Source organism: Paroedura picta, chromosome 2 (genome assembly GCF_049243985.1).
Source record: "Paroedura picta isolate Pp20150507F chromosome 2, Ppicta_v3.0, whole genome shotgun sequence".
Taxonomy (NCBI): Eukaryota; Metazoa; Chordata; class Lepidosauria; order Squamata; family Gekkonidae; genus Paroedura; species Paroedura picta.
In genome coordinates, this window is record NC_135370.1 from 81,402,798 (window position 1) to 81,427,800 (window position 25,003).

The following is a 25,003-nucleotide window of genomic DNA, read 5'->3' on the forward strand; positions in this document are numbered from 1 at the left end:
TTCTCATGAGGTAGCCAAAGTATTTGAAATGCATCTTCAGGAGCTGGTCTTCTAAGGAACAGGCAGGGCTGATCTCCTCTAGGACTGACCGGTTTGTTCGCCTTGCACTCCAAGGGACTCGCAAGAGTCTTCTCCAGCACCAGAGTTCAAAAGCCTCAATTCTTTGACGCTCAGCCTTCCTTATGGTCCAACTTTCACAGCCATACATTGCAGCTGGGAAGACCATTGCCTTGACTAGATGCACTTTTGTTGGCAGGTTGATGTCTCTGCTTTTTAGGATGCTGTCTAGATTTGCCATAGCTTTCCTCCCCAGGAGCAAGCGTCTTGTAATTTCTTTGCTGCAGTCCCCATCTGCAGTGATCTTGGAGCCCAGGAAAATAAAATCTGTCACTACCTCCATTTCTTCCCCATCTATTTGCCAGGAATTGAGAGGGCCAGATGCCATGATCTTCGTTTTCTTGATATTGAGTTTCAAACCAACTTTTGCACTCTTCTCCTTCACCCGCATCAAAAGGCTCTTAATTTCCTCTTCGCTTTATGTCATTAGAGTGGTATCATCTGCATATCTGAGGTTGTTGATATTTCTCCCTGCAATCTTGATCCCAATTTGTGACTCATCTAACCCCGCCTTTCTCATGATGTGCTCCGCATACAAGTTAAATAGGCAAGGTGACAGTATACAGTCTTGCCGAACTCCTTTCTCAATTTTGAACCAATCAGTGATTTCATGCCCGGTTCTCACTGTTGCTTCTTGATCTGCATATAGGTTTCTCAAGGGACAAATAAGATGCTCTGGTATTCCCATCTCTTTAAGAACGTGCCACAATTTGTTGTGCTCCTCGCAATCAAAGGCTTTAGCATAGTCAATGAAGCAGAAGTAAATGTTTTTCTGGATCTCCCTAGCTTTCTCCATGATCCAGCATATGTTGGCAATTTGATCTCAAGTTCCTCTGCCTCTTCAAACTCCTTCCTGTACTTCTGGAAGTTCTTGGTCCACATATTGCTGGAGGCTAGTTTATAGGACTTTAAGCATAACTTTGCTAGCATGAGAAATGAGTGCAATGGTGCGGTAGTTTGAACATTCTTTGGCATTGCCCTTCTTTGGGATTGGAATGTAAACTGACCTTTTCCAATCCTGTGGCCACTGTTGAGTTTTCCAAATTTGCTGGCATATTTAGTGTAGCACTTTTATGGAATCGTCATTTAAGATTTTGAATAGTTCAACTGGAATGCTGTCACCACCACTAGCTTTATTGTTGCTCAGACTTCCTAAGGCTCATTTGACTTCACATTCTAGGTTGTCTGGCTCCAGGTCAGTGACTACCCCCTCATGATTATCAGGGATGTTAAGCTCGCTCTTGTATAATTCTTCTGTATAATTTTGCCACCTTTTTAAAATCTCTTCTGCTTTTGTTAGGTCCCTACCATTTTGGTCCTTTAACATACCCATCTTTGCATTAAATGTTCTCTTCATATCTCCAATTTTTTTGAAGAGATCTCTGGTCCTCCCTATTCTATTGTTTTCTTCTATTTGTTTGCACTGCTCATTTAAGAAGGCATTCTTATCTCTTCTAGCTATTATCTGGAATTCAGCATTCAGGTGGGTGTATCTTTCTCTTTCTCTCTTGCCTTTCACTTCTCTTCTCTCCTCAGCTATTTGTAAAGCTTCCTCAGACAGCCATTTTGCTTTCTTGCATTTCTTTTTCTTTGGGATGGTTTTAGTTGCTACCTCTTGTACAGTGTTGCGAACCTCCGTCCATAGTTCTTCAGGCACTCTGTCTATCAGATCTAATTCCTTAAACCTACTTGTCACCTCTACTGTATATTCGTCGGGGATATGAATTAATTCATACCTGATTGGCCCAGTGCTTTTCCCTGCTTTCTTCAATTTGAGCCTAAATTTTGCAACAAGAAGCTGATGATCTGAACCACAATCAGCTCCTGGTCTTGTTTTTACTGACTGTATAGAATTTTTCCATCTTTGGATGCAGAGCACATAGTCAATCTGATTTCTGTGTTGACCGTCTGGTGTTGTCCATGTGTAGAGTCGTCTCTTGGGTTGTTGGGGTTCTTATATACATGAAGACAATTGAAAATGAGTTGACTTTGTCTGGATCCTTGTTTTGGCATTTGGAGTATAAAGTTTGTTTGTACAATAAAATAAAAGTCAAGAAATTGACTTATTATACAGCCAAGTCAGTTCTACTCTTCGTTTTCTGCATTGGTTTTGGACCAACAGGATTTCCTTTTGGACTTCCCAAAGGAATCATAGCTGTGGAGTAGCTATTCTCTTACTTGTCCCATAGAAACCCCTCTTCAGGCAAGGAAGGGCCATCTTTGCACCATCTTTCTTTGCAGTTCCAGAGCACATTGTTAGTCCTTCTAGGGGGAGTCACCTTTCATTTGCTTGCTTTCAAAATTCAATCACTGTCACACTCTCCATGTAAAACACTGTTAGGTTTGTGAAGATGAAATGGCCCTCAAATATACTCTTTGAAATCAGAATCCAATAGTACCTTTAAGACCAACAAAGATTTATTCAAGGCATGAGCTTTCGAGTGAATGCATTCTTCCTCAGACTCAAAAGCTTGCGCTTTGAATAAATCTTTTTTTGGTCTTAAAGGTACTATTGGACTCTGATTTTGTTGTGCTACTTCAGACCAACACGGCTACCCACTTGATTCTGTTCTCTTTCAAGACAGACTTAGCTTGGGAAAGAGGATCCTTACTATTCAGTCATCAAGCTGACCTATTCCTGATAAAGCCACTTAAGGTTTCAGTTGTGCAAGTTACAAAAACAGAGCCCAAATTATATGGAAGAATATTTATTTAAATATTTGCTTCCTACCTTTCAACACAAAAGTTGTTCCTGAGACAGTAATAAAACACTAATTGCATATTTTTAACAGTACAGAACATTATAATCAGTAATTTAGTTGAAAAAATGTAAAACAGCAGACTTAAAATCAAAATGTCATGGTGAGGGGAGAGAAGGGCAACCAATTCACAGAAAAGCCTGAGAAAACAAATCTCTTTTCCACAGACAGCAAATCTAGAGCCATTCAAGCACTGAAAAGGTGAGTGTTCCACAACCAGGTGCTACGACGGAAAAAGATGTTCTCCTAGCTGCTGTTGACCTCACTACAGAAACTGGAAAGTGGTAGAACATGGCATAAAATAGCGATCTCAAGAAATAGCTAAGAACATTTGGAACATGGTGGTCCTTCAGGTACTGAAGATTGTCTCAAAAGCACACAATAAGGAGCTATTAGAGGAGCACTGAATCTGTAAGTGGCAGTCCTGGGAAGCTTAGAGTTCAGATGTCAGTTCATATGTTAGTAAATCCATGGAACAGATCCATTATGGCCACACAGATCCTGAAGTGCTAGATCCATCTACTGTGGTCTAATTTTCATATCTGCATATTTGTAAGAATAATGGTGCCCCTTCCCAGCAGACCAGTTGATGCCATTGGCATAAGAAGTGTGTTCACCTTTGAGGTACAGGCCATTCAGATTGGAAGAGTGGCAGGCACTATACCACCAACCACCCTTGTAGGATACAGCACAGCTTCCTTTGTCATAGGTATCATTATCCTTGTCCAGTGTAGAGAAGTTCATGCCCTTATGTGTTGAAAAGGAATCACCTGATGAGGTAAAAGGGAGGAGAGAATATATATGACAAAGGGAACAACATATTCCTCATCTCCACTGAGATTTTTATGAGAACCTCTCCTTTTTTGCCTCAGAGAAAAATAGCAAATTCATTTATAGGCTATTTTCTAACATTTTTGAGCATGTAATAGGTAGTGAATGCTGAAAATGAAAAAAAAAAAAAAAGTGCCAAGGGGGCTGGCGTGAGCACCCTCTAGTTTACTTAAACCGAATCTCAGGAAGAGGAGCCTTAAATAGGGATATCAGATTCTGACAGGTCACAACATGAGAGACAAACTGTGCCAGATCTATACACAATTTTCAATGGTATTAAAATGCAATCATTATTTCCTTTCTGTCCTGTGAGAGGGTAGGATAAGAATCAGTGGCTATTGGCTATCCAAGTTGACCTTGTCGACTGCAAATGACTACACTGCTTGTTCTGCCTGTTTTCTGCACCCATAGGTGCTCCTTTTAATCTCACCCATGTAAAAACTATGTATTTCTCACTCTTTGATCTCTCTGTGTATGATATATATACCTGCACGTACACAATAGGCAAGATTGTCTCCAGCACCTTTACCAGTCTTATCATACAAGCGATGAAGTTAGTTCTTGTTTATGAAATCTCATTCTGTGCAATTAATGACTTAGCTCCACCCTTCTGTTCTGTGCTGTACCTCTGTGGGGCACATGTAGTCCTTCCCCGATAACAGTTTGTTGTAGTCAAGACACTGCTGCTGGCTGCCTAGCAGTGGGCACAATATAGTGCCTAAGAGGGGAAAAGAGAATGCAGGTCTTTATGGTGCTGCAGGATTGTTTGCCTGGTTGGCTGGGGCTGGGGGTGGGGAACTTAACCATATTAGGTGGTAGTGGATAGCCCCACGTGACTGAATATTCCTCATTTTAGTTGTTCTGTCCCAATAGGACACTTTCAGTCTTGAGCTCATTTGCAATTTTAATTTTATTAAAATATTTATACCCTGCCTTTCCCATTGCTCAAGGAGGCTTAAAATTAAAATGATAAAAATACAATAAATCCCTATATACTTCTCTCCACCCTAAAACTACTAGCAGCCTACACTCCATTAAAACTCTAGCAAATAGAAGAGCCTTGCAACACCTGCTAAACAATTCTAAAAATGGCTCCTTGCTCACTTCCTCAAGGAGTCCATTCTCTCTTATAAGATCAGTACTCATGGATCGCTAGTGAAGATGCTTCACATCAAGGTAAGAACACAAAAAGGAACTCACTATCATATAGTGTGGCTATGCATGGCCACAACCATCGAATGTTGTTGTTGTTTCAAGGAACACATAAACCCACTGGAATCATTGGCGCATGGGAGACCTGTACGGAATTTCCATGCTTAGAAGCAACATGTGGGTAATTATCAGATGTTGGGGACAGAAAACCAGATATGTTTATCATTTAATGTCTTGCTTGAGTCTTCCCAGCATGGCAATCTTTGTATTCTTGACTTGTTCCACCATGAAGCAAAAGCCCCCCAATAGAATTCTTGATGTAACTCACCCATGTTACCACCTAAGTATGATCCCACTTGTAGCTGATAGTAGTTCTCTTCACTCAAGATTTGGAAACTGGTATACACAGCATAAGTGTTAGTGTCATTGAAATCCCTAGTATCAATCCGTAGCTGCTGTACTCCTGATTATTAGAAGAATGGAAAACATGAGAAGAGGAATGCTGTTGGAAAAAAAAAACTATGTTCAGGCTTGTGCTGTCACCAGGGACTCTCATCCCAGGGACACATAAAACACACTTTGGGTCCAAGCATATGGAAGTGAGAGAGAATGGGCTATTTGTTTTCTTCAGTGTTCCTGTACTGTATGTTTGGCTGCTTCACAGAAACAAACCTGTAATGATAGGGCTGGAAGGAGCCATTGATATAAACCTAGCTTTTGCTATATCACAGACATTTTGCACAGTCAGACAAATGGTACACTTTATTCTTTATTCTCACAAACTCCAGCTGAGCAGAATTTGGTCCACCACCTGCTGTCCTAAGAATCTTTCTCTCCAACACTCACTTATAAAATGGCATAATGCACAGGGGTGGCACCAGAAGTAGCCTACAGAACAGGCAAGAGAAACACCTCCTGTTCTTTGCTACTTCATGCAATTTAATTCCAGGATGGGGGCCAGTGTCCCCTTGAGCTGCCGCAGAAGGCAAATCAACAGTTGCTTCTTCAGTTACCCTGGAATGAACAGAAATGGAAACATTGTTTTACCAGAATTTGTGAGAAGATGGATTTTATCATTGCCCAGCCAGAATTCTGAAGCTTGGTTCCCAAATCCTTTCTTGTAGGACTGCCACCCACGATAGAAATTCACTGATCCATCCTGCCGCCTCTGGAATACCTGAGGACAGAAAGAGGTTATATCACAGTGCTCCAGTAGAAAGGCAAACTGGTACTCTATTCTATATCAGTGAGTGGATGGCTCTTTCAGGCTGACTTAATGAGTTCCAGACTGATCTCACACAACAGTAATATGTACTGCAATTACTATTTGCCCAGTTGATTAGGCTTCAAATCCCCCCAAAAATGAGACATGAGAAGCATAGCTGTGTACATGCCCACCCAAGGACCCTTCCCTTTACACCCCCTCCAGGCCCATCACTGGCCATTTTGGGAAGGGTGTGTGGTCAACATGACCATATATGGTCATATCACCCAATAAATGTTTAACAAATTTAAAAATATATACAAAAATCAACTCCCACCCATTCAGGAAACCCCTCCAGGGCCATCAAGAAATCCCAGAGTTTCACAAAATCTTTGTTGAGAAAGCCTGTTCTAGACAATCTGATTAATTCAGGAATCCCTGAAGTTGCCCATTTACCACTTGTCAATGACTTTGCTCAAGAATGGTATATTTGAGATTTGATGTTGGTTATTCAGCTCATCTGGGTCCACAATAGATTTCTTTAGGAGTGGACATAGCACTGCCCACTTCAAAATAAGCGAATTTCCTCCCCCCCCCAGGAGGCAGTTATTGTATCCTGAATCCAGTCCGCCAATCTCCTTTAGCAGATTAAAGTAGCAAAAAGGGGCACGGGTTCTACAAACAGTTGGGACATCTCAAACTCAGACCTGTCCACATCACCAGATTGTACAAGCTGGAAAGTATCTCACACAACTAGAGAAATTGATGCCTTGGGACCATTGATCCTGTCCCTGCTAATGTATTGTCCAAGTAGACATAGTTGCAAGAAACTTTATTTATCTAGTTTATTTATCTAGTAGCCTGGATCATTTCCTCATCTGAGATGTCAACCAGGGCATTGTGAGAAATACCTACCATATCACCAGGTAAATCACTTAATATGTCTGAAAACCAATTGGGTTGGGTGGCAACCAGCTTGGGGCTTGTTCATCATCAATTCAATCCCCATTGCTGTCCAGCATCAAGGGGTAGGTCAGCACACCTTGGAATATTGAATATGCAGGCCAGGAAAAATTAAGCATACCCAAATGCTGATTTGGGCTTTGGGCAAGGGTGAGATTGCCCAGTAGAAAGGACAATATGTGCTAAGGGGTAAGGTGTTTTTATATGCAAGAAATCAGCTGTCCATTAATTAAACCCAGGTTAACCCAGATTTTGGTATGTTATTTCAGTGATGGGCGGCAATTGCAGTTTAGTAAAATTGTTAAGAACTCTCTTTTACATATACATCTCCCTCGCAAAATTACTTATCTCAAAGTCATAGAATCATAGAGTCTCTTGGGATGTGTGTGAAATTATAGTGTAAATATTTCCTTGTTTTTCACAGAGGCCAACTGCTGAAAAGAGGCAGCCTCATCTCCTTATCTTACTCTAAGAGAACAGTACTGGTACAAACCTGATACAAAAACAACTGCAGGAAGAACAAAAAGAGGATTTTTTTCCCCTTTTGAGTCTCCAGACTTGAAAAAAGTGCTCCCTCCCCAGGAGCTTGTGCCACAGTCAGATTGATCTTTTCCTCCAAGAGATCAGACTTACCAGCCATCCTCCCCCATCAGTCTCCATGTCACAGAAGACAGTCATTGCTCGCCCTGGCACTGGATAGATAGTGTACCAGCCATTCAGTGTTTCCCCAAGTTCTAGAAGCTCTTTGCAGTTTCTGGCTCTGGTCTCTAGAGGAAATTTTAGACAGGACAATTCATATTATTTCACTTTTGAAAACGTTGCATGACTAAAATGGTCATTGTATTAACTGGTCCTGTGTCAGACCTGGAGAACAGATAGAGGTAGATTTGAGTACAGTAGCACCTTACAGACCAACAATATTGGGGGAGGGGGTTATAAACTTAAAGGAGTCAATGCTTGCTTTGTCAGATACCAGTATCTTGTATCTTACAAAGTGAGATCAGACAATATTTGTACCTGATAATCCTCCGCCTTTGATTAGTGAGCTGCTCATGGCTTGTAATAGACTATAATTTTTTGATATGGCCAATTTATACTGCATTTTAAACCCCCCCCCCATATCTATAAATATCTATATATCCCCCATATCAGTGGTTTGACATGATCAAAGTGGACCTAACCTTATACAACTAAAAGAAGTGATGTAAGATCAAAAAACATGGAAACAGGATCACCAAGAGTTGGACATGACTGAATAGGCAACATCCTCATATCTTCAAAGGGAAGCCTAATGGCATTAAAGTTGCAGGTCAATCAGTTTTATTTGTCAATACGAAAGGTCATCTCTACAATATTTTATTTTATTTATTCATTTATTACATTTGTATGTTGCCCTCCCCTAAGCCTCAGAAGTTCTTTCAGTTTTATTTTTATGTGGTCACTGCTTCTCCCAAAGATTCTTGGGAATTGTAGTTTGATGATGGTGAGAGTGAGTGTGGCAGACCAATGGGAGTGATGAATGGAAGCAGATGGAATGTTACTAAGAAGGAGAGCTGAAAACAACAGCTAAGAGAATTGAGGAAGGCAGTAAAGGGGGGCTGAGAGTGTGTTCTGTAAAACGAACATGTGACTCTTCAAGCTTGAGCTACCAAAAGTGCTGGCTCCATATTTATATTCATATTCAAGTCCTGCTAGGTTCAGGGGATGCATGAAATACAGAATGGCCACCTTTTGGATAATCTTTGCAGTCATCTTCCATTAGCTTTGAAAGAACTGTTAGGGTCGCAGAGCTCACCAACCAGCCTGTGCTTACTAGTAATGGGGTAGTGAACAGACATACCTTGCTGCTGGCTGCTGGTACAACTGCATGAATCTCCTGTAAGAAGAGGAAACCAACTTCTTGTGATGGGAACCAAGCATGGTACCAAAAGCATATGAAAAGTTAAAGCAAGAGCTGTCTCAGAGGCTTCACATGAGTTTTATTTATTTATCAAATGTATATCCACCTTCATGAGCCTCTTGTGGCGCAGAGTGGTAAGGCAGCCGTCTGAAAGCTTTGCCCATAAGGCTGGGAGTTCGATCCCAGCAGCCGGCTCAAGGTTGACTCAGCCTTCCATCCTTCCGAGGTCGGTAAAATGAGTACCCAGCTTGCTGCTGGGGGGTAAAACGGTAATGACTGGGGAAGGCACTGGCAAACCACCCCGTATTGAGTCTGCCATGAAAACGCTAGAGGGCGTCACCCCAAGGGTCAGACATGACTCGGTGCTTGCACAGGGGATACCTTTACCTTTTATATCCACCTCCCTCTTCCCTGAAAAGGACTCTGGGTGGCTTTTAGCATATAAAATATACCAATAAAACAATACAAAGATGCAATAAAGAATATTTAAAACATAAAAATATATCCCTGTTAAAATCTATCCATTATCAAGCAGGGTAGCATGTATGGATGGTAAAAACACAGGTGAAGTATACCAGTTACCTGGTTGATCACAATCATGCAAATGCCACCTGAAAAAGAGCAACCTTGCATGCCCTGTAGAACCTAGGGAGGTCCTGCAAGACCATGCACCACTACTGAGAAGGTCCTCTCCCTTGCTGATACAAAGGAAGCAGTTTATGGACCCAGGACTTTTAATGAATTCCAAGATGAAGATCAGAAAACAGGGTGGGGCAGTCCTGACAGTATGAGCTTCCCAGTCTATTTAGGGCTTTAAAGTGCCAACACTTTAAATTGGTACCAGAAACTAATTGGAAGCAAGTGCAGCTGCTGTAGGACAGTCGTTATATGCATTGACCATGACACACCTGTCAGCAATCTGGTGGCTGTCTTCAGTGCAATTTGCATCTTCTGAAGCATCTACAAAGGCAGCCCTGAATAGAACATATTACAATAGACCAATCTCAAGGTGACTGTTGAGTGAATTACCATGGCAAGATCCTTCTGAGACAGGCAGGGAGCCAGTTGGTGAGAGCAGCATAGGTAGTAAAATGCAGTCTTTGTCACCAAGGATAAATGGAGAGCAAAGAATCAAGCTATATCCCCAAATTCCTGATTGAGTAAAAAGATAGACCCATCAAGGGTCAATAGAAGTGTTCACTCCAATGGTCTGGGTTTTCCTAGCCACAGAATGTCTGTCTTTGATGGATTTAGCTTCAACCAACTCTCACCTGGCTATTCCACCACTGCATCCAGGTAGGAGTCCAAGACCAGGCTTCTGGCTCCTTAAATAAGGGGTAGAGATGGGTGTCTACCTCTTGATGGCACCCCACTCAAATCTCCTGACAATTTCTGCCAGATGACACATATAGATGTTAAATACGGAGGAGAGAATCTACCTCTTTAAAGGTAAAGGTATCCCCTGTGCAAGCACTGGGTCATGTCTGACCCTTGGGGTGACGCCCTCTAGCGTTTTCATGGCAGACTCAATACGGGGTGGTTTGCCAGTGCCTTCCCCAGTCATTACCATTTACCCCCCCCCCAGCAAGCTGGGTACTCATTTTACCGACCTTGGAAGGCTGAGTCAACCTTGAGCTGGCTACTGGGATTGAACTCCCAGCCTCATGGGCAGACAGCTTCAGACATCATTTCTGCTGCCTTACCACCCTGTGCCACAAGAGGCTTTACCTCTTTAGAACTCCACAAGTCAGGGCTCACAATGATGTTCTCTCTGATTCGTATTTATCTTCTAGGACAGACCTGGAGGAATGAGGAGAACCAGCTCAAGGCTCTGCCCCTTACACCCAGGGATGCTAAGTGGCTGACCAGGAACAAATGGTATACTATGCCAAAGGCAGCAGACAGATTCAACAGGTTCAGTAGTGTCATCCTGCCCGCATCAAGATGTAACTGGGCACCATCAAACAGAGCAGTTCTGAATCCTGGACAGAAGCCAGATTAGAAGGGAGTTAGAGCAGATGTCCCATCTAAGAATTCCTGGAGGTGTTCAGCCACTACACACTCAATCATCTTTCCTAGAAATGGAAGATTAGATACTGGATGGTAATTGGATAGGTCCCTCTCATCTAACGATGACTTTTTCAGGAGAGGTGTGACCACTGCTTCCTTGGGGGAGCTAGGGAAAGAGCCCTGTGAGAGTGAGAAGTGAGACTTTATCCTAGTGAGTCCTAGTGAATAAGTGAGACTTTATCTGAAAAGAATAACAGTCAAATGTTTTTGTCAAACAGTCAAACAATTTTTGTCTGGGTATGTGGCACTGGTCACCATGAATTGAGTACAGCTCTTTTTTCTGCAGAGTGCTCAGGCAACATAAAGCAGCAAATGGTGGAAGGTCTGTGGCATCATCACTTGTGAACTTGCACCCCCCCATTCACCCCCAATGCATTTGTAGCTACTTTACCTTGGTCCCCTTTATCTCCCTTGGGTCCAGCTTTCCCAGTTGCTCCAGCAGAACCTCTATCCCCTGAGGAAAAGAGATTGTGGATGGATCAGAAAACATGTTAGAAGCAGGCTTTCTGAGTTATGCAGTGGGTTGACAGGAGACAGCGATAACCAGACAGCACAACAAGGACATACATCAAAAGGATGGGAAATGAATCTGGTTTGTGGAATATCTCATGATTGTAAGAATTAAGCTAAGAGGTAATGAAGGATTTTCACTCTCCGCCTCTGCCAGCATTGCCTAAATGATGGAGGATGAAAAAGCTGATGTAGGAAGGAACGCATTGTTTGGCAGACTCATCTTTACAGATATTATGGAATAGCATAGACTCTAGCCACAAGAAAGCAACTCACAGCCACACGCATAAAATACTGGAGAGAGGAGGAGCTGTAGCTGAGTGGTAGAACCCCTACTTTACATGCAGTTAAATAGTGTTGTGTAATGGGAAAGACAAATTATGCAGGTAGATTAGTCAACACAGGGAGAGTGATCAACTGTTTTCATGTGCCAATTATTCTCTGTTTAAAATATACTGGCAATTGCTAGATCACTATAACTGAGTAACGTTACAACATATTACTTCTTCAGTCAACTAATTCCTTTGACCTGGAGTTCAAGGGAACACCAATGGTGGCAATAGATCATTATAACACTTTCGTGCTAAATTGATCTAGCAATTTCTGATTTAAAAAAAAACCCTGAAATAGTTCTCTATGGCAGCCAAGCAGGGGAGGATGGCACCCATGGGGGCCAAGGAAAATGGCACGATGTAGGTAGGGCCTTAAAAATATGCATATCTTCCCATATACACAATTTGCAAAGGTTCTTTGACTATGGAAATATTACATCAAACCAAATTTGAGAAAGACTGCAGCCAAAGCAGAGAAGAAAACAAAAATGGAAGGGCTAAAAGAGGCAGTGTTATGACCATTGCTAAAAAAAAAAAACTATCTCTGGACCCACAAGAGCCCGACAACTACCAACCTGTCTTGCACTTAGCATTTCTGGAATAAATGGCTGAAAGGGTTGTTGCAGACCAAATATCAACATTCCTGGAGGAAATTTCAGTCCTAGACCAATCTCAGTCAGGCTTGGCTCACAGACTGAGCCAAGGTGTGATCCTTAACACCTCTGACTCTATGGAGGCATAGGTCACAAAAGTAACATGGCTGGCATTCTACCACCTTCGCTAAGCCAAACTACTAGTGCCCTACTTGGCCCTGGAACACCTGGCCACAGTGATCCATGTGATGGACAACTCTGGACTGGACTTCTGCAACTTGTTCTATGCAGGCCTGCCCTTAACCTTGATCCATAAACTACAGCTGGTCCAGAATGCAGTGGCCAGGGTCCTCACAGCAACACCATGGAGGTCCCACATTCAGCCCATTCTCCAACAACTGAACTGGCTACCAGTTGAATTCTGGATCACACTTAAGGTTTTGGTTATCACCTTTAAGGCCATATGCGGTCTGGGCCCAGTGTACCTGAGTGACTGCCTCTCTGCCAATATCCCTCAAAGAGCTTTATACTCTGCCACCTCCAACCAGCTGGTCATCCCTGGCCCCAAGGAAGCTTGCCTGACATTCAACCAGGGCCAGAGCCTTCTCTGTCCTGGCCCCCACCTGGTGGAATGAGCTCCCAGAGGAGATCAATTCAGCAGGGCCTGCAAAAGGGAACTCTTCCACCAGGCATTTGGTTGAGGTTGACCGAAACTAACATCTATGGGGGCCCCTGAACCCCTCCCCATGAAGTAAACACGGAATCGACCAACTATAGGACTGGTAAAATGTTGATGTTCTCAAACTGTTAAAATGCTGATGTTGTTAAACTATGTTCTCTTTGTTATCACTGTTACTACCGAGTTATATTGTATTGTTCTTTGTTCTTCCATGTAAACTGCCTTGAGCCACAGGGGAGGGTGGTATATAATGAAGAGACAATTGAGTGACTGCAGAAGAAAAGCAGTATGCATGCTCCGCTTTGTCTGGATAATAAGTGCATTGCAGCATTCTGCACCAACTGGAGTCTAGTCTAGCCTTGATGCTACTATAGTGTGGATCCATTTTGGCATATGTCTACATTCAGATGAGTTCATTGACTAAAGTCACTAGACCCATCTCCATCCGACAGTCTGGTTTGAAACCAGGATAAGAGAGCAATAGTGGACCAAATGCAGGTCGTGGATGACTCATTTGTTCTGGATCTTTTCAGTCACTTTGCCTGGGTGTAAACTGCATGGAGCTTTTATTTCAATTCCAGGTCGATTCAGTCCCTGCCCTCTACACAGAATGCGATTTCCGTTTGGATTTGGGGTGATTTAAATTTTCCTTCTGCAACAAGAAAGATTGATCCGGAGTGACCCTACCTTTATTCTGCGATATCTTAGAGTGCTTTTAACGCTCAATATTTTTCAAATCCGGATTGGGAAACCAAGCTCATGTGACAAGCTTGCCTTAAAGGAGAAGCCCCTAATTTCTCCCAACTTCTGTCAGTCCTGGATTTTTCCTCCCTCCTCTGCCTTTTTCGATCCTCTCCACCCCCCCCCCTCCAAGAAAAGAAAGAGGCTCCCTTCCTGGCTCCTCTCCCCACCCTTCAAGAAAAGAAAGAAAGAGGCTTGGCTCCCCCTCCCCTTCTGAGCCTCCCTAACCACATGCAGAAGACTTTCCTGTTTCAATGGGGGGGGGGGAGGGGGAGAGGAAGACCCGAGTTCAAAGCGATCTGAATTCAACAGGACAGACAACGGAATAAAGAAAGTAAGTGCAGACTCTGCCCTGGAAAAGGTAGATTAGAAACAGGGAATTGGCAGCATCATTTTTCTATATGAATGGTTTCATAAGTAGTAGGTGTGGCCAAGGGAAAGTACCCTGAGTTAGCTGATAAACATCAAGGGCTATTTAATGTGGTCCTTGAATTATGTTAGCAGCCAGGATGGGCAGGGATTCAGGGCACAAATTGTGACCTTCAAAGATCCTGGGATCCTGTCAATATCTATCATGGTTACTGGATCAAAATGATCCATACATAGACTAGACAAAGCATTAGACATTCCTTCTGTCTGGCCTATATTATACTGACCATCTGGATCAGAATGTGTTCATGCTATTTTATCAGAAAAAATAATATAGAATCATAGAATCATAGAGTTGGAAGGGGCCATACAGGCCATCTAGTCCAACCCCCTGCTCAACGCAGGATCAGCCCTAAGTATCCTAAAGCATCCAAGAAAAGTGTGTATCCAACCTTTGCTTGAAGACTGCCAGTGAGGGGGAGCTCACCACCTCCTTAGGCAGCCTATTCCACTGCTGAACTACTCTGACTGTGAAAATTCTTTTCCTGATATCTAGCCTATATCATTGTACTTGTAGTTTAAACCCATTACTGCGTGTCCTTTCCTCTGCAGAAAATGGGAACAGCATCCTGCCCTCCTCCAAATGACAACCTTTCAAATACTTAAATAGGGCTATCATGTCCCCTCTCAACCTCCTTTTCTCCAGGCTGAACATTCCCATGTCCCTCAACCTATCTTCATAGGGCTTGGTCCCTTGGCCCCAGATCACCCTCGTCGCTCTCCTCTGTATCCTTTCAATTTTATCTACGTCCTTCTTGAAGTGAGGCCTCCAGAACGGCACACAGTACTCCAGGTGTGGTCTGATCAGTGCCATATACAATGGGACTATGACATCTTGCGATTTTGATGTGATGCCCCTGTTGATACAGCCCAAAATGGCATTTGCCTTTTTTACCGCTGCATCACACTGCCTGCTCATGTTTAGTTTACAATCCACAAGTACCCCAAGGTCTCATTCACACACAGTGTTACCTAGAAGTGTATCCCCCATCCAGTAGGCATGCTTTTCATTTTTCTGACCCAGATGCAGAACTTTACACTTATCTTTATTAAATTGCATCTTGTTCTTATTTGCCCATTTTTCCATTGTGTTCAGATCTCATTGAACTCTGTCTCTATCTTCTGGAGTATTTGCCAGTCCTCCCAATTTGGTGTCACCTGCAAACTTGATGAGTAGTCCCTCCACCCCCTCATCTAGATCATTAATAAATATGTTAAAAAGTACCGGACCGAGCACCGAGCCCTGAGGTACCCTGCTACTCACCTCCCTCCAGTCTGATGAAACACCATTGATAACAATTCTTTGAGTGCGGTTCTCTAACCAATTCCCTATCCACCTAACTATCTGGAAATCCAGATTGCAGTCCTTCAATTTATCCATCAGACCATCATGAGGAACCTTATCAAAAGCTTTACTAAAATCCAAGTAAACGGCATCAACCAAATTTCCACGATCCAGCAAACCTTTTACTTGGTCAAAAAAGGAAACCAGGTTGGTCTGACAGGACCTGTTGGAGACAAATCTATGCTGACTTCCTTGGATCACCAAATTGTCCTCCAGATGTTTGCAGATTGCTCCCTTTAATATCTGCTCCATTATCTTCCCCACAACAGAGGTCAGACTCACTGGTCTGTAGTTTCCCGGGTCATCCTTCCTCCCTTTTTTGAAGATCGGAATAACGTTTGCTCTCTTCCAGTTTGCTCTCTTCCAATATGCAGAAACAACCATTATAAGTAAGCTTTATCTGAATTGTCCCTGAACAATATACTTTCTCAGGATGTAAATGCTATATCCACCTCTGATAAAGCACTCTTAGGGCAGGGAATCACCTTTCTTTCTCCCACTCTGCTGTTTCTTTGCTCTCCATACTGCTTCTCTTGTTCTGGTAAATACAGGGCATGCTCGTGGGTCAGTGTTGATCTTTCTGCTTCGTGTTGCTCAGAGCAAATAAGCTTCTTAACCTACCCAGCATCAGATCTCAAATGGGTGTCTTCTCACCTGGTGGGCCCTGGGGGCCTGTATCACCCTTAGCTCCAGGCAATCCATTTGTTCCTGGCACACCTGGAATTCCTGGGGTTCCTGGCTGGCCCTGGAAGAAAACTTTGTCTGTGCCACACTGAGATAAGCCCTTTAGTTCTGAAAAAGGGAAAGGATGAGCAATGAGAAAGTATACGGTGTATGTGAGACGGTTTTCCTAATCACCTTATGACAACTAGTAACCTTATGACAAAAAAGGATATTGTTGGGATGCTCAGGATATGCAGGGGGAATGTAAAGCAGATAGTGCTGGATTAGTATATGGTGGGTCAAGTTCATCTCTCTTTGCACCACCTCTCAGCTTGACATACCTCATAGCATTGTTGCTAGAATAATCAGGAAAATTGAATAAAATCAATGCAGTTAGCAGACTAGGGCTGCTGTCACCCCCAGAGAACAGGTTTCCTGGCCCTGTGTTGCATATCATTTTGATTTTATACCAGTTTAAAATGTCTAAGTAAATGTATCTAGAGCCATTTTACACATCAAGCAATCAAATCCTGGCTATAATGATATTTTTTACCAATACTAATGTCTCTGTTTTACATGAACACTTAAACAACATCTCAGGGAGAAACACACATACACGTACAAAGATCCTATAATGTAAAATCCACCGTTTAATTCTATCTGAAAAACAGAAACTTAGACTAGCTCATGTGTCACATATTAAATTTAAGAAATATGTGTGCTTCTGAGGGTCTTCTCAAGGCTCAAAAATCAGATTTTTGTAGAGTTCAAACAAACTGCTTCAATTTTATCCTTATCATTCCAGTCTCAAGTCTGAAATTGTCTGTGCTGACCAGGAGAAACTTGACCAGTCTGGGGCTTAAACAAAGAAAGGATAGAATACTAATGATTGAGTGGCAGAGAAAAGAAAAGCAGATGTGGTGAGGTTTTTTTTTTTAAGGAATGCATCTTATTCCAAAGAACATCACCACCATAGCTACTCTGCCAGCACATTTACTTCCTCCAGGTTCTTATCTGTCTCACTTCCTGTCCTGTTACCAAATGGTCAGCTTTTGATCAGTCCCCTGAAGCCATTAACTGAATAAACTGTGAGGGCCTTCCCAAAATCCAAGAAAAGGTTCCTTGGTGCCGCACCAGCTGTCACATCTGGAGGCAGAAATCCAGAGCAGACAGGGTACACCAGGCAAAATGGTCCCACATGAGGACTTGGGAAGCGGCAGGACAAATTGCAACACCCTGCTACACCCTGCTACAGCAAAAGTCAGATTCTCAATTTGTTTCTTTGAAATCTCTCCTGGAAACATGATAGGTCCATCTAGCAAAGAGAGATGTATGAGCCAGCTTAGTTAGGAGTGCAGACTTCTAATCTGGCGAGCCGGGTTTAATTCCCTGCTCCCTCACATGCAGCCAACTGGGTGACCTTGGGCTCACCACAGCACTGTTAAAGCTGTTCTGACTGAGCAGTAATCTCAGGGCTCTCTCAGCCTCACCTGCCTCACAGGGTGTCTCTTGTGGGGAGAGTAAAGGGAAGGCGATTCTAAGCCGCTTTGAGACTCCTTCGGGTAGAGAAAAGCGGCATATAAGAACCAATCTCTCTTCTTCTTTTAATAGTTATACAAAAGAGACTTTTGGCAGGCATAGCTTTTCTTATCACATTCCTGCAGCAATGAGATAAGTTGTGTCTGCCAAAATTTCCCCTTCTATAGGACTACACAAGGCATAGCAACTCTCGTTCTGCTCTGAGGTCAGTTCCCCAGCTAACACAAAGTTCACTTGGCATCCCCAACACACTCACGTGCAGAGCCAGTGGATTCTGTCTCCTGTCCATGGCTTTCTTTCCTCATAGACACAACAGTCAGGAATGCCACTAGAAAGCTAATCCAGGTAGCCATCTTGCCTTGCAGAACCAGCTTGTCTACCTCTTTCAACGTCTCATTGAGTCAGGGCTGTCGTGCCCCTTATATGCTCTTTGCAATGCAACTTTAGAGGAATGAGGAAATGCTCAAATTTCCCACTGAGGGGACTGTGTCAAACACCTTGGTTATGCAATGTCTTCTTTGGCAAGGGGCAGTTCATGCTATTCAGAGATTAAACAGGCTTTTAGAGCAATGTTTGAAATTTCTGAATTGGGAAACATACCCACATCAGCTACAATCTCCTGGTACATGATGTTCTTTAATTTTTTAGGCATTACTCTGCTCTCCCAAAACCTCTAGCTATTTTTCAAGCAGTAACTGGCAACCTTAGATAGGGGCAGACATTAGGGTTGCCCACTGCAGGTTGTGAAATTTCTGGAGAAGTAGGAATAGAGTCTGGGGAGGATGGGGTCTGAGGAGGATAGGAGCCTCCAGGAGTCACAGAGCCCACCCTCCAGAGATTTCTGGGGATCCGTTGAAATGCTGGGGATCTAAGTTGCCATATTCCATACCACTGCACTTATTATTATTATTATTATTATTATTTCTACTATGACTATTTAATAATAAATGGCAGTGGTATGAAATCTGCCAATTTAGATTTCTGAACTGAGCACATTTTTGCATTTGGATGCTATCTTGGAAAACAGCCAATGGTTTTGAGAGTTCTTTATAAAAATGATGATACTGGAAGGGAATCTGTGGCCATCAGTTTTTTCTTATCCTTCCTTGGCCTGTTGCCTTAACCTACCAGTTACTACCCTCTTGAGACCAGCCTTTACTTTCTTTTCGAAAGGATTTTCTATCAAATGAAGTCATGGGTTTTGACAAAGTATCCTTAACCATTTTCCGATCAGATTCCACCACAAGTTTTCCTCAGCAGAAGGTGAAAATGACTCTCTATCCAAGAAAGAATACACATGTTCTGTTTAAACTTTTAGACCTAGCAAGAGAACAAAGTGAAAATGTGCTGTCCTCTCTTCCTTCACTAGGTACTAGGATGGGCTAGCTTTACTTGAAGTTGCAAAAGTTTAGAGTTCATCATTACCCTACATTATTGTTGTTGTTGTTGTTGTTATTAATTAGATTTCTTACCCACCACTCCCAATGGCTCGTGGTGGGTTACAAACTTCCTCCCATTGTCTTCTTACTCATAGACAAGATCAAAGTCCTTGGTGAAAACTTAGGCCATTGTGGTTTGTGTCTATTGAAAGAGTTCAAAAGAGCTCCTTTCCTGTGTCCTGGGAATTTATAACCTACTCTTTGGGAGTCTGTCTCAGTTGGGGGTCTCATGGATCTTTTTTCCCCAGAAGGACAAGCTTACTTTCTAATCATTCTCAGACCCCTTTAGATAGAACCTTTAGATGCAGTCTCAGACCCCTTTAGATGGCTTCAGGGTGTGCATTGGTAGCCACTGTCCTGTTTCAGCCTGTGATATTAGCACAGTCAAGAGCTGGTATGCTCTCTACTGGGATTTTAGTGGCTCCTTTCCCACACTCCCCCCCCCCCCCCATTCTACCAGCTATGAGTTTGGAGCTGGGCTCCTGTACGGAGTGATGTAACAATGAACACAATTCAGAATGCTATTCTGTCACCCATAGGGTAAACAAATTCCAATTCCCACTCACCCATTAATATGCAGATTATACCCATCTCTGTATTTCAACATCTAAGCCTTTAGGCGTGTCTGTTTTAGTTCTAAGCTGGTGCTTTAAGGCTGTGGTCAGGTAGTAAGGCAGAGCAAGCTGGAGCTGAATTCAGACAAGACAGGGGTAATACAAGAAGGACTGAACCCACTTGTCCCACACTGAGTGAAGCTGGCCTCTCCTGAGCAGCCTAAGAGATCGAGAGTGCTCATGGATCCTGCCTTGCTCTCTGAAAAGCAGGCTGGCATAGTATCAGAAGTGCCTTCTATCAGCTGCATCCAGTTTGCTGATTCTGTTGTTACCCATACTTAGCGATCTGGCCACACTGATCCATGCTTCTGTAACCTTACAGCTGGATTACTGCAATGTGCTCTAGGGCTGTCCTTGATGGCATCCTGGAAACAACAGCTGGTCCAGAATATGGCAGCCCAAGTATTATCAGGAGCTCCCCACTGTGAATGTATGTTGCCCATTTTGAAACAGCTTCAATGGTTGCCAGTCTGTTTTGAGTTTAATTCAAGGTGCTGGTGATGACCTCTAAAGCCTTTCATGACCTGGGACCCACATATTATATTATTATCATACTATTTATTTGATTATTTATTCGATTTGTAGCCTGCCCCTCATCAGCACCTTGGGGCAGCTAACAGCATAATTAAATTACAGCATAGGATTTGAAGGACTGGCTCCTTCCATATGTTTCTGTGTGCAGCTGTTTGTTGGCAATTACACAGCTTGGAGTTGACCAGAACACAGGCCTTTCCCATCCTGGGTCTGGTCTGTGGGATGGACTCTTTCGAAGTCCCTTTCATGGACATCTGCAGGAGATACTGTAGGGTTTGCTTGTTTGTCAGGGGTTTTGAGGGGAACTGAATGGCAGACATCATTTATGGCAGTGGTTCCCAACCTTTTTATCATCGGGGACCACTCAACGCCGGGGACCACTCAAAGCCTTTTATTGAGGCCCGGTGGGGGGGGGTAGTTTACTCCTCTACTCTCAACCACTGCCCTAACACACTCTCATAGCTATGGTAATGTTTAAACATCCCTTCAAAATAAGATACAGACACACCACAACAATGAAGTGTGTTGTAAAGGGCTGGGGGGGATGAAGTAAAGGGCCAGGTGGGGGGACAGAAGGCGTCCTTTGGGGCCCACCTACAATTAGTCGAAGGACCACATGTGGTTCGTAGCCCACAGGATGGGGATCACTAATTTATGGGATAGAGGGGGAGGTTTAGGGTTTGCTTTATTTTGGGTTTAAGTGGAAATGCTTTAATTATTGTTGCAAGCCACCTTGAACTGCAAGGAGAGGCAGACTATGTTTTAATAAATAAAGCAAATACTTACATAACTTTCTGAATTGTCACCTCCCCTTTCCCACTTGCATCACCCTGAACAATTCTGCTTATTAGTGGGGAAAACCCACTGGGTCCTCCCCCCCTTATTCTTGACCATGCTTTTAAAGTCAAGGATATTTCTGCCCCGTGACTTTTATTAGACAATGATATCATTCCCAACAGAATGTTGCATAACAAGGAAACAGCTATTTACTTACCAAATGTATAGTAGCTGGCAGTTGGGATGTTTCAGCCCCTCACACAGCAATATCATGACTGGATCGTCTCATTCATTTCCATCCAGCAGCAACTTCTTCAGATTCTGGCTGGTACTAAGAACAAAGGAGAGATCCCATTACCCCCAAGAAGCTCTGTGAAACAGCAATTCCACAGCTTGAAAGAACAAAATAGACATGACTGGCTGATTCCATATCCCTTATTATTTGCCAATATTTCAGGGGTATGGCATCCATTTCCATGAAGTTTGAGGATGAGCTCTACTGACCCTTCATCCTATGACCTCAGATCTCTTGGTTATCCAGATTAATTGTTCTTCCATTATTCTCTATGATACATGTATTCCATTTGTCCAGGTCATGTAAACAGACCGATGAGAACCTCAGTTTTCAAGATTACTGTGGGAGAAGCAAAGAGGCAAAAGGAATCTCTCTTAGTCCTTCCTGTTAACCACTAGCAGCCTATTCTAAATTATTTGAATACTTCAACCATGGGGAAAAGAATTACCGTAACCATAGAGCAATATTATATTTAGACACTGAATTTATCATTATCTGAAACTAATTGTCTGGTTTTCTTTAAGCCATTTCAAGCTCTAAAAAATGGAACTCCCAGTATGCAGGTAGTAAGGCTATGCAATTTCTAAGAGGAGCCTTTTTGATGTGCGGGTGCGGCTCGTGGGCGCGGCCCGATGTGCGGGCGCGGCTCGATGCATGGGCGCGGCCCCGCGGGCAGGGCCGATGCGTGGGCGGGGTCCGCGCCCCGATGCCCTGCCGGTCCCCAACCTCAGAAAGGTTGGGGACCACTGCCCTAATTGATTTCACCCCCGGAAGATATTCCCCCAATAGGAAATGGCCTTCACCAGGAATGGCCCACCATGGTAGTTTAGTGACAATCAGGAGGGGAGTCCTCAGCCAGAAAGGGCTAATAAGGATTCTTCCAACTCCAATTTTGTGCTGGTTTCAGAAGTCTGCTGGGTGGAACAGGAAAGCATGCCCTGCTGCTAGTAAGTTGCCCTGGCCTCTTTCAGCTCAAAGATCATGGGGGGGGGGGTGAGCTAATAAGGAGTTCTCAACCTCCAAGTTCATGCTAGTTTCAGAAGTTTGCTGGGTGGAACAGGAGACAGCCTCAGAGCATGCCCCGCTGCCAATAAGTTGCCCTGGCCTCTTTCAACTCAAAGGACATGGAGGAGATGAGCTACCTCCTGGGGTGGTGGTGCTGTAGGAGGCTCAGAAATGCCCCCCTCTTGGCTTGCTGGGACCCAGGACAGCCAGGAAAAGCCTGTACCCTGGCAATGTTTACTTACGAAGCTCTCAGCCAGGAATGGACTGCCCTGGTAGTTTAGCCCCAATCAGGAGGGAGCTCTTGGCCAGGAAAGACCAATAAGGATTTAGCTCTCGACCTCCAACTTCCTGCCAGTTTTAGAAGTTTGCTGGGTGGAAGAGGAACTGGCCTCAGAGCATGTCCTGCTGCAAGTAATTTGCCCTAGCCTCTTTCAACTCAGAGAACATGGGGCGACTGAGAAACCTCCTGGTGCAGCCTCTGTGTGCCTTCTGGAGTGGCTACCCCCCCTGCCAGCCCTCTGGGACTCAGAGCAGCCAGTATGTGGAGGAGCAGGGAATCAAATCCATCTTGCCACATTAGAAGCTGCTGTTCTTAACCTCTACACAAAGCTGTACAAATTGCTATTGCTTTAAGGAGATGTATGTAACTAGAGCACAGGCAGAAGAAGCTGTTGCAGGAGGATGGTGTAAGTGTTGTTTGTTTTTACTTGCTCATTGACTGTTGTGGGATCCTTTTCCTTTAAATTTGTACCTTATGGCCAATGGCTTCTCAGAGCAATTCAAGGAGGGAGACACTCAGATATTTCCTACATGGAAATATTTCCTACATGCCATTAATGCTCCTGTTATGTGTGCAACACCACATATTTCTAGAGGAAAATAAAATCTTAGAATAACCTTCCAGTGAATATGGGTTTGGCCACCATGGATGTGGAATGCGTATGCACCAACATCCCACACCAAGTTGCATTCCAAGCCTCAAGAAACATGATTTCTGGAGAGTCGACTGAAGATGGCGCCATAAAAAAGCTGGACTTCTGTTCAGCTCTTAAGCCATGCCGAGGGTCAGGAGCTTCTGCACCTGGCTGACCTGAGCAGATATGCAAATCTGCTCGCCGGTCGCCCCAGGAACCGGGAACGGCATCCTGAGGGTCCTACAGATCCGTGAGGAGGTAGGGGGACCGAACTCCCCGGATTATAGCGGCCTGTGCTCAAGGTCACGATGGCATCCTTGTCGCAAACAACTTTACAAGCTTGAAACGACCAGCTGACCTTACACTCTTCCCAGACCATCTTTTACCAGATTGACAGCAGCGTTGACAGAAGCTGAAGCCCACAACAGTAAGGATTGAAAGCTTTCTGGCTTTTCTCTTTCTTCTCCCACAAGCTCTTCCATCCCCCCCCCCCCTCAACCAATTCACAAGCGAATTCCCTCTTTCGTCGAGTGAGAGACTCCCAGCTAATTATACTCACTAACCAAACAAAGAGAGAGCTTTGAAGATTTGTCGGTGAAAGTTCAGTGGGGGAATTTGACTTGATACGGAGATCGACAAACTGATAATTTGGGATCGCTCGTGCTCCCGCGAGACCTCACGAGACTTTCTGTTTATAGTCTGTGACTACCTAGAACTATGGAAGAATTAACTAAGGCACAGCTTTTCCATTTGTTATGCAAAGGAAACTCAAAGATACTGAAAGCAGTCAATAAGCTGGAAAAGGAAATCCGTGGGACTAAGGGGGAGCTTTTGGATGGAGCCCATGGTCCGGAGAGACCAGCTGATGACGTAGCTCAGCTAACAATAAATCAAACGAAACCTCAATGTCTGGAAGTTAATCAACTGGAGGGAGAGAGTGCCAGAGATGTAAAAACCCAAAGTACCTTTGAAGAACCTGGGAAAACAGATTTAAGGAAGGAAAGTACCGAAAACCTGGAAGTCTATTCAGAGCAGGAAATGATTTGGATCAGCAAAATAAAAAGAGTCTATTCAAAAGCGACAGCAACTAGGAAGCTATCAGGAGATATTCCTTTGTGACCAGAGGAAGAGATCCAGATTGATAAAAGATTCAGAGTCTACTCAAAGGCGACTGCAAGCAAGAATCAAGTAAGAGATTTCTTTGGCCCTGACAGAAGGACAATCAGAAATACTCTACTATGGAAAAAAACACAATTTCATTTTCTGCGACCACCTGAAGGATGAGTTGAACAATGGAGTATTCTCCTGGCTTCCTGTGGGAAAGACAGCAGCAGTAACTTTTAGGACAGGACCAATATATGAAGGGAACTGACTTTATATCATCTAAGACAATAATAGAATATATCCTTATAATAGATTATACCCTCATATGTATCAACAACTACTTTGCTAAGAAAGATGGTAATAACTCCTAGATCAGGATTAATATGCGATGGGAATTGAATATGTATGTCAATATGTATGCTAAAAGAGGATGACAAACCATACTTCATAGGCATTAACAAGACGGCAGTAGTAATTCTTGGGTCAGGGGAGAC

The 25,003-nt window shown here is 43.5% G+C and overlaps 1 protein-coding gene across 3 annotated transcripts; it reads right to left on the reverse strand.

Annotated features, from left to right (window-relative positions):
• Window positions 1-2,809: 2,809 nt before the first annotated feature.
• On the reverse strand, window positions 2,810-18,256 carry LOC143829808 (veficolin-1-like). 3 transcript variants are annotated; one of them, XM_077321234.1, is made up of 8 exons: window positions 18,084-18,249; window positions 16,280-16,417; window positions 11,388-11,450; window positions 8,867-8,902; window positions 7,660-7,793; window positions 5,907-6,036; window positions 5,188-5,322; window positions 2,810-3,646 (listed from the first exon to the last, which is right to left on the reverse strand). In XM_077321234.1, exons 1-8 carry the CDS (start codon window positions 18,178-18,180, stop codon window positions 3,396-3,398), a joined length of 984 nt encoding a protein of 327 aa, XP_077177349.1. In that variant the 5' UTR covers window positions 18,181-18,249; the 3' UTR covers window positions 2,810-3,395. The 3 variants fall into 3 exon arrangements, with proteins under 3 accessions (XP_077177349.1, XP_077177350.1, XP_077177351.1); XM_077321236.1 differs by lacking the exon at window positions 2,810-3,646 and adding an exon at window positions 4,064-4,425 and having other exon boundaries at window positions 18,084-18,256; XM_077321235.1 differs by lacking the exon at window positions 8,867-8,902 and having other exon boundaries at window positions 18,084-18,251.
• Between the last annotated feature and the right edge of the window lie 6,747 nt (window positions 18,257-25,003).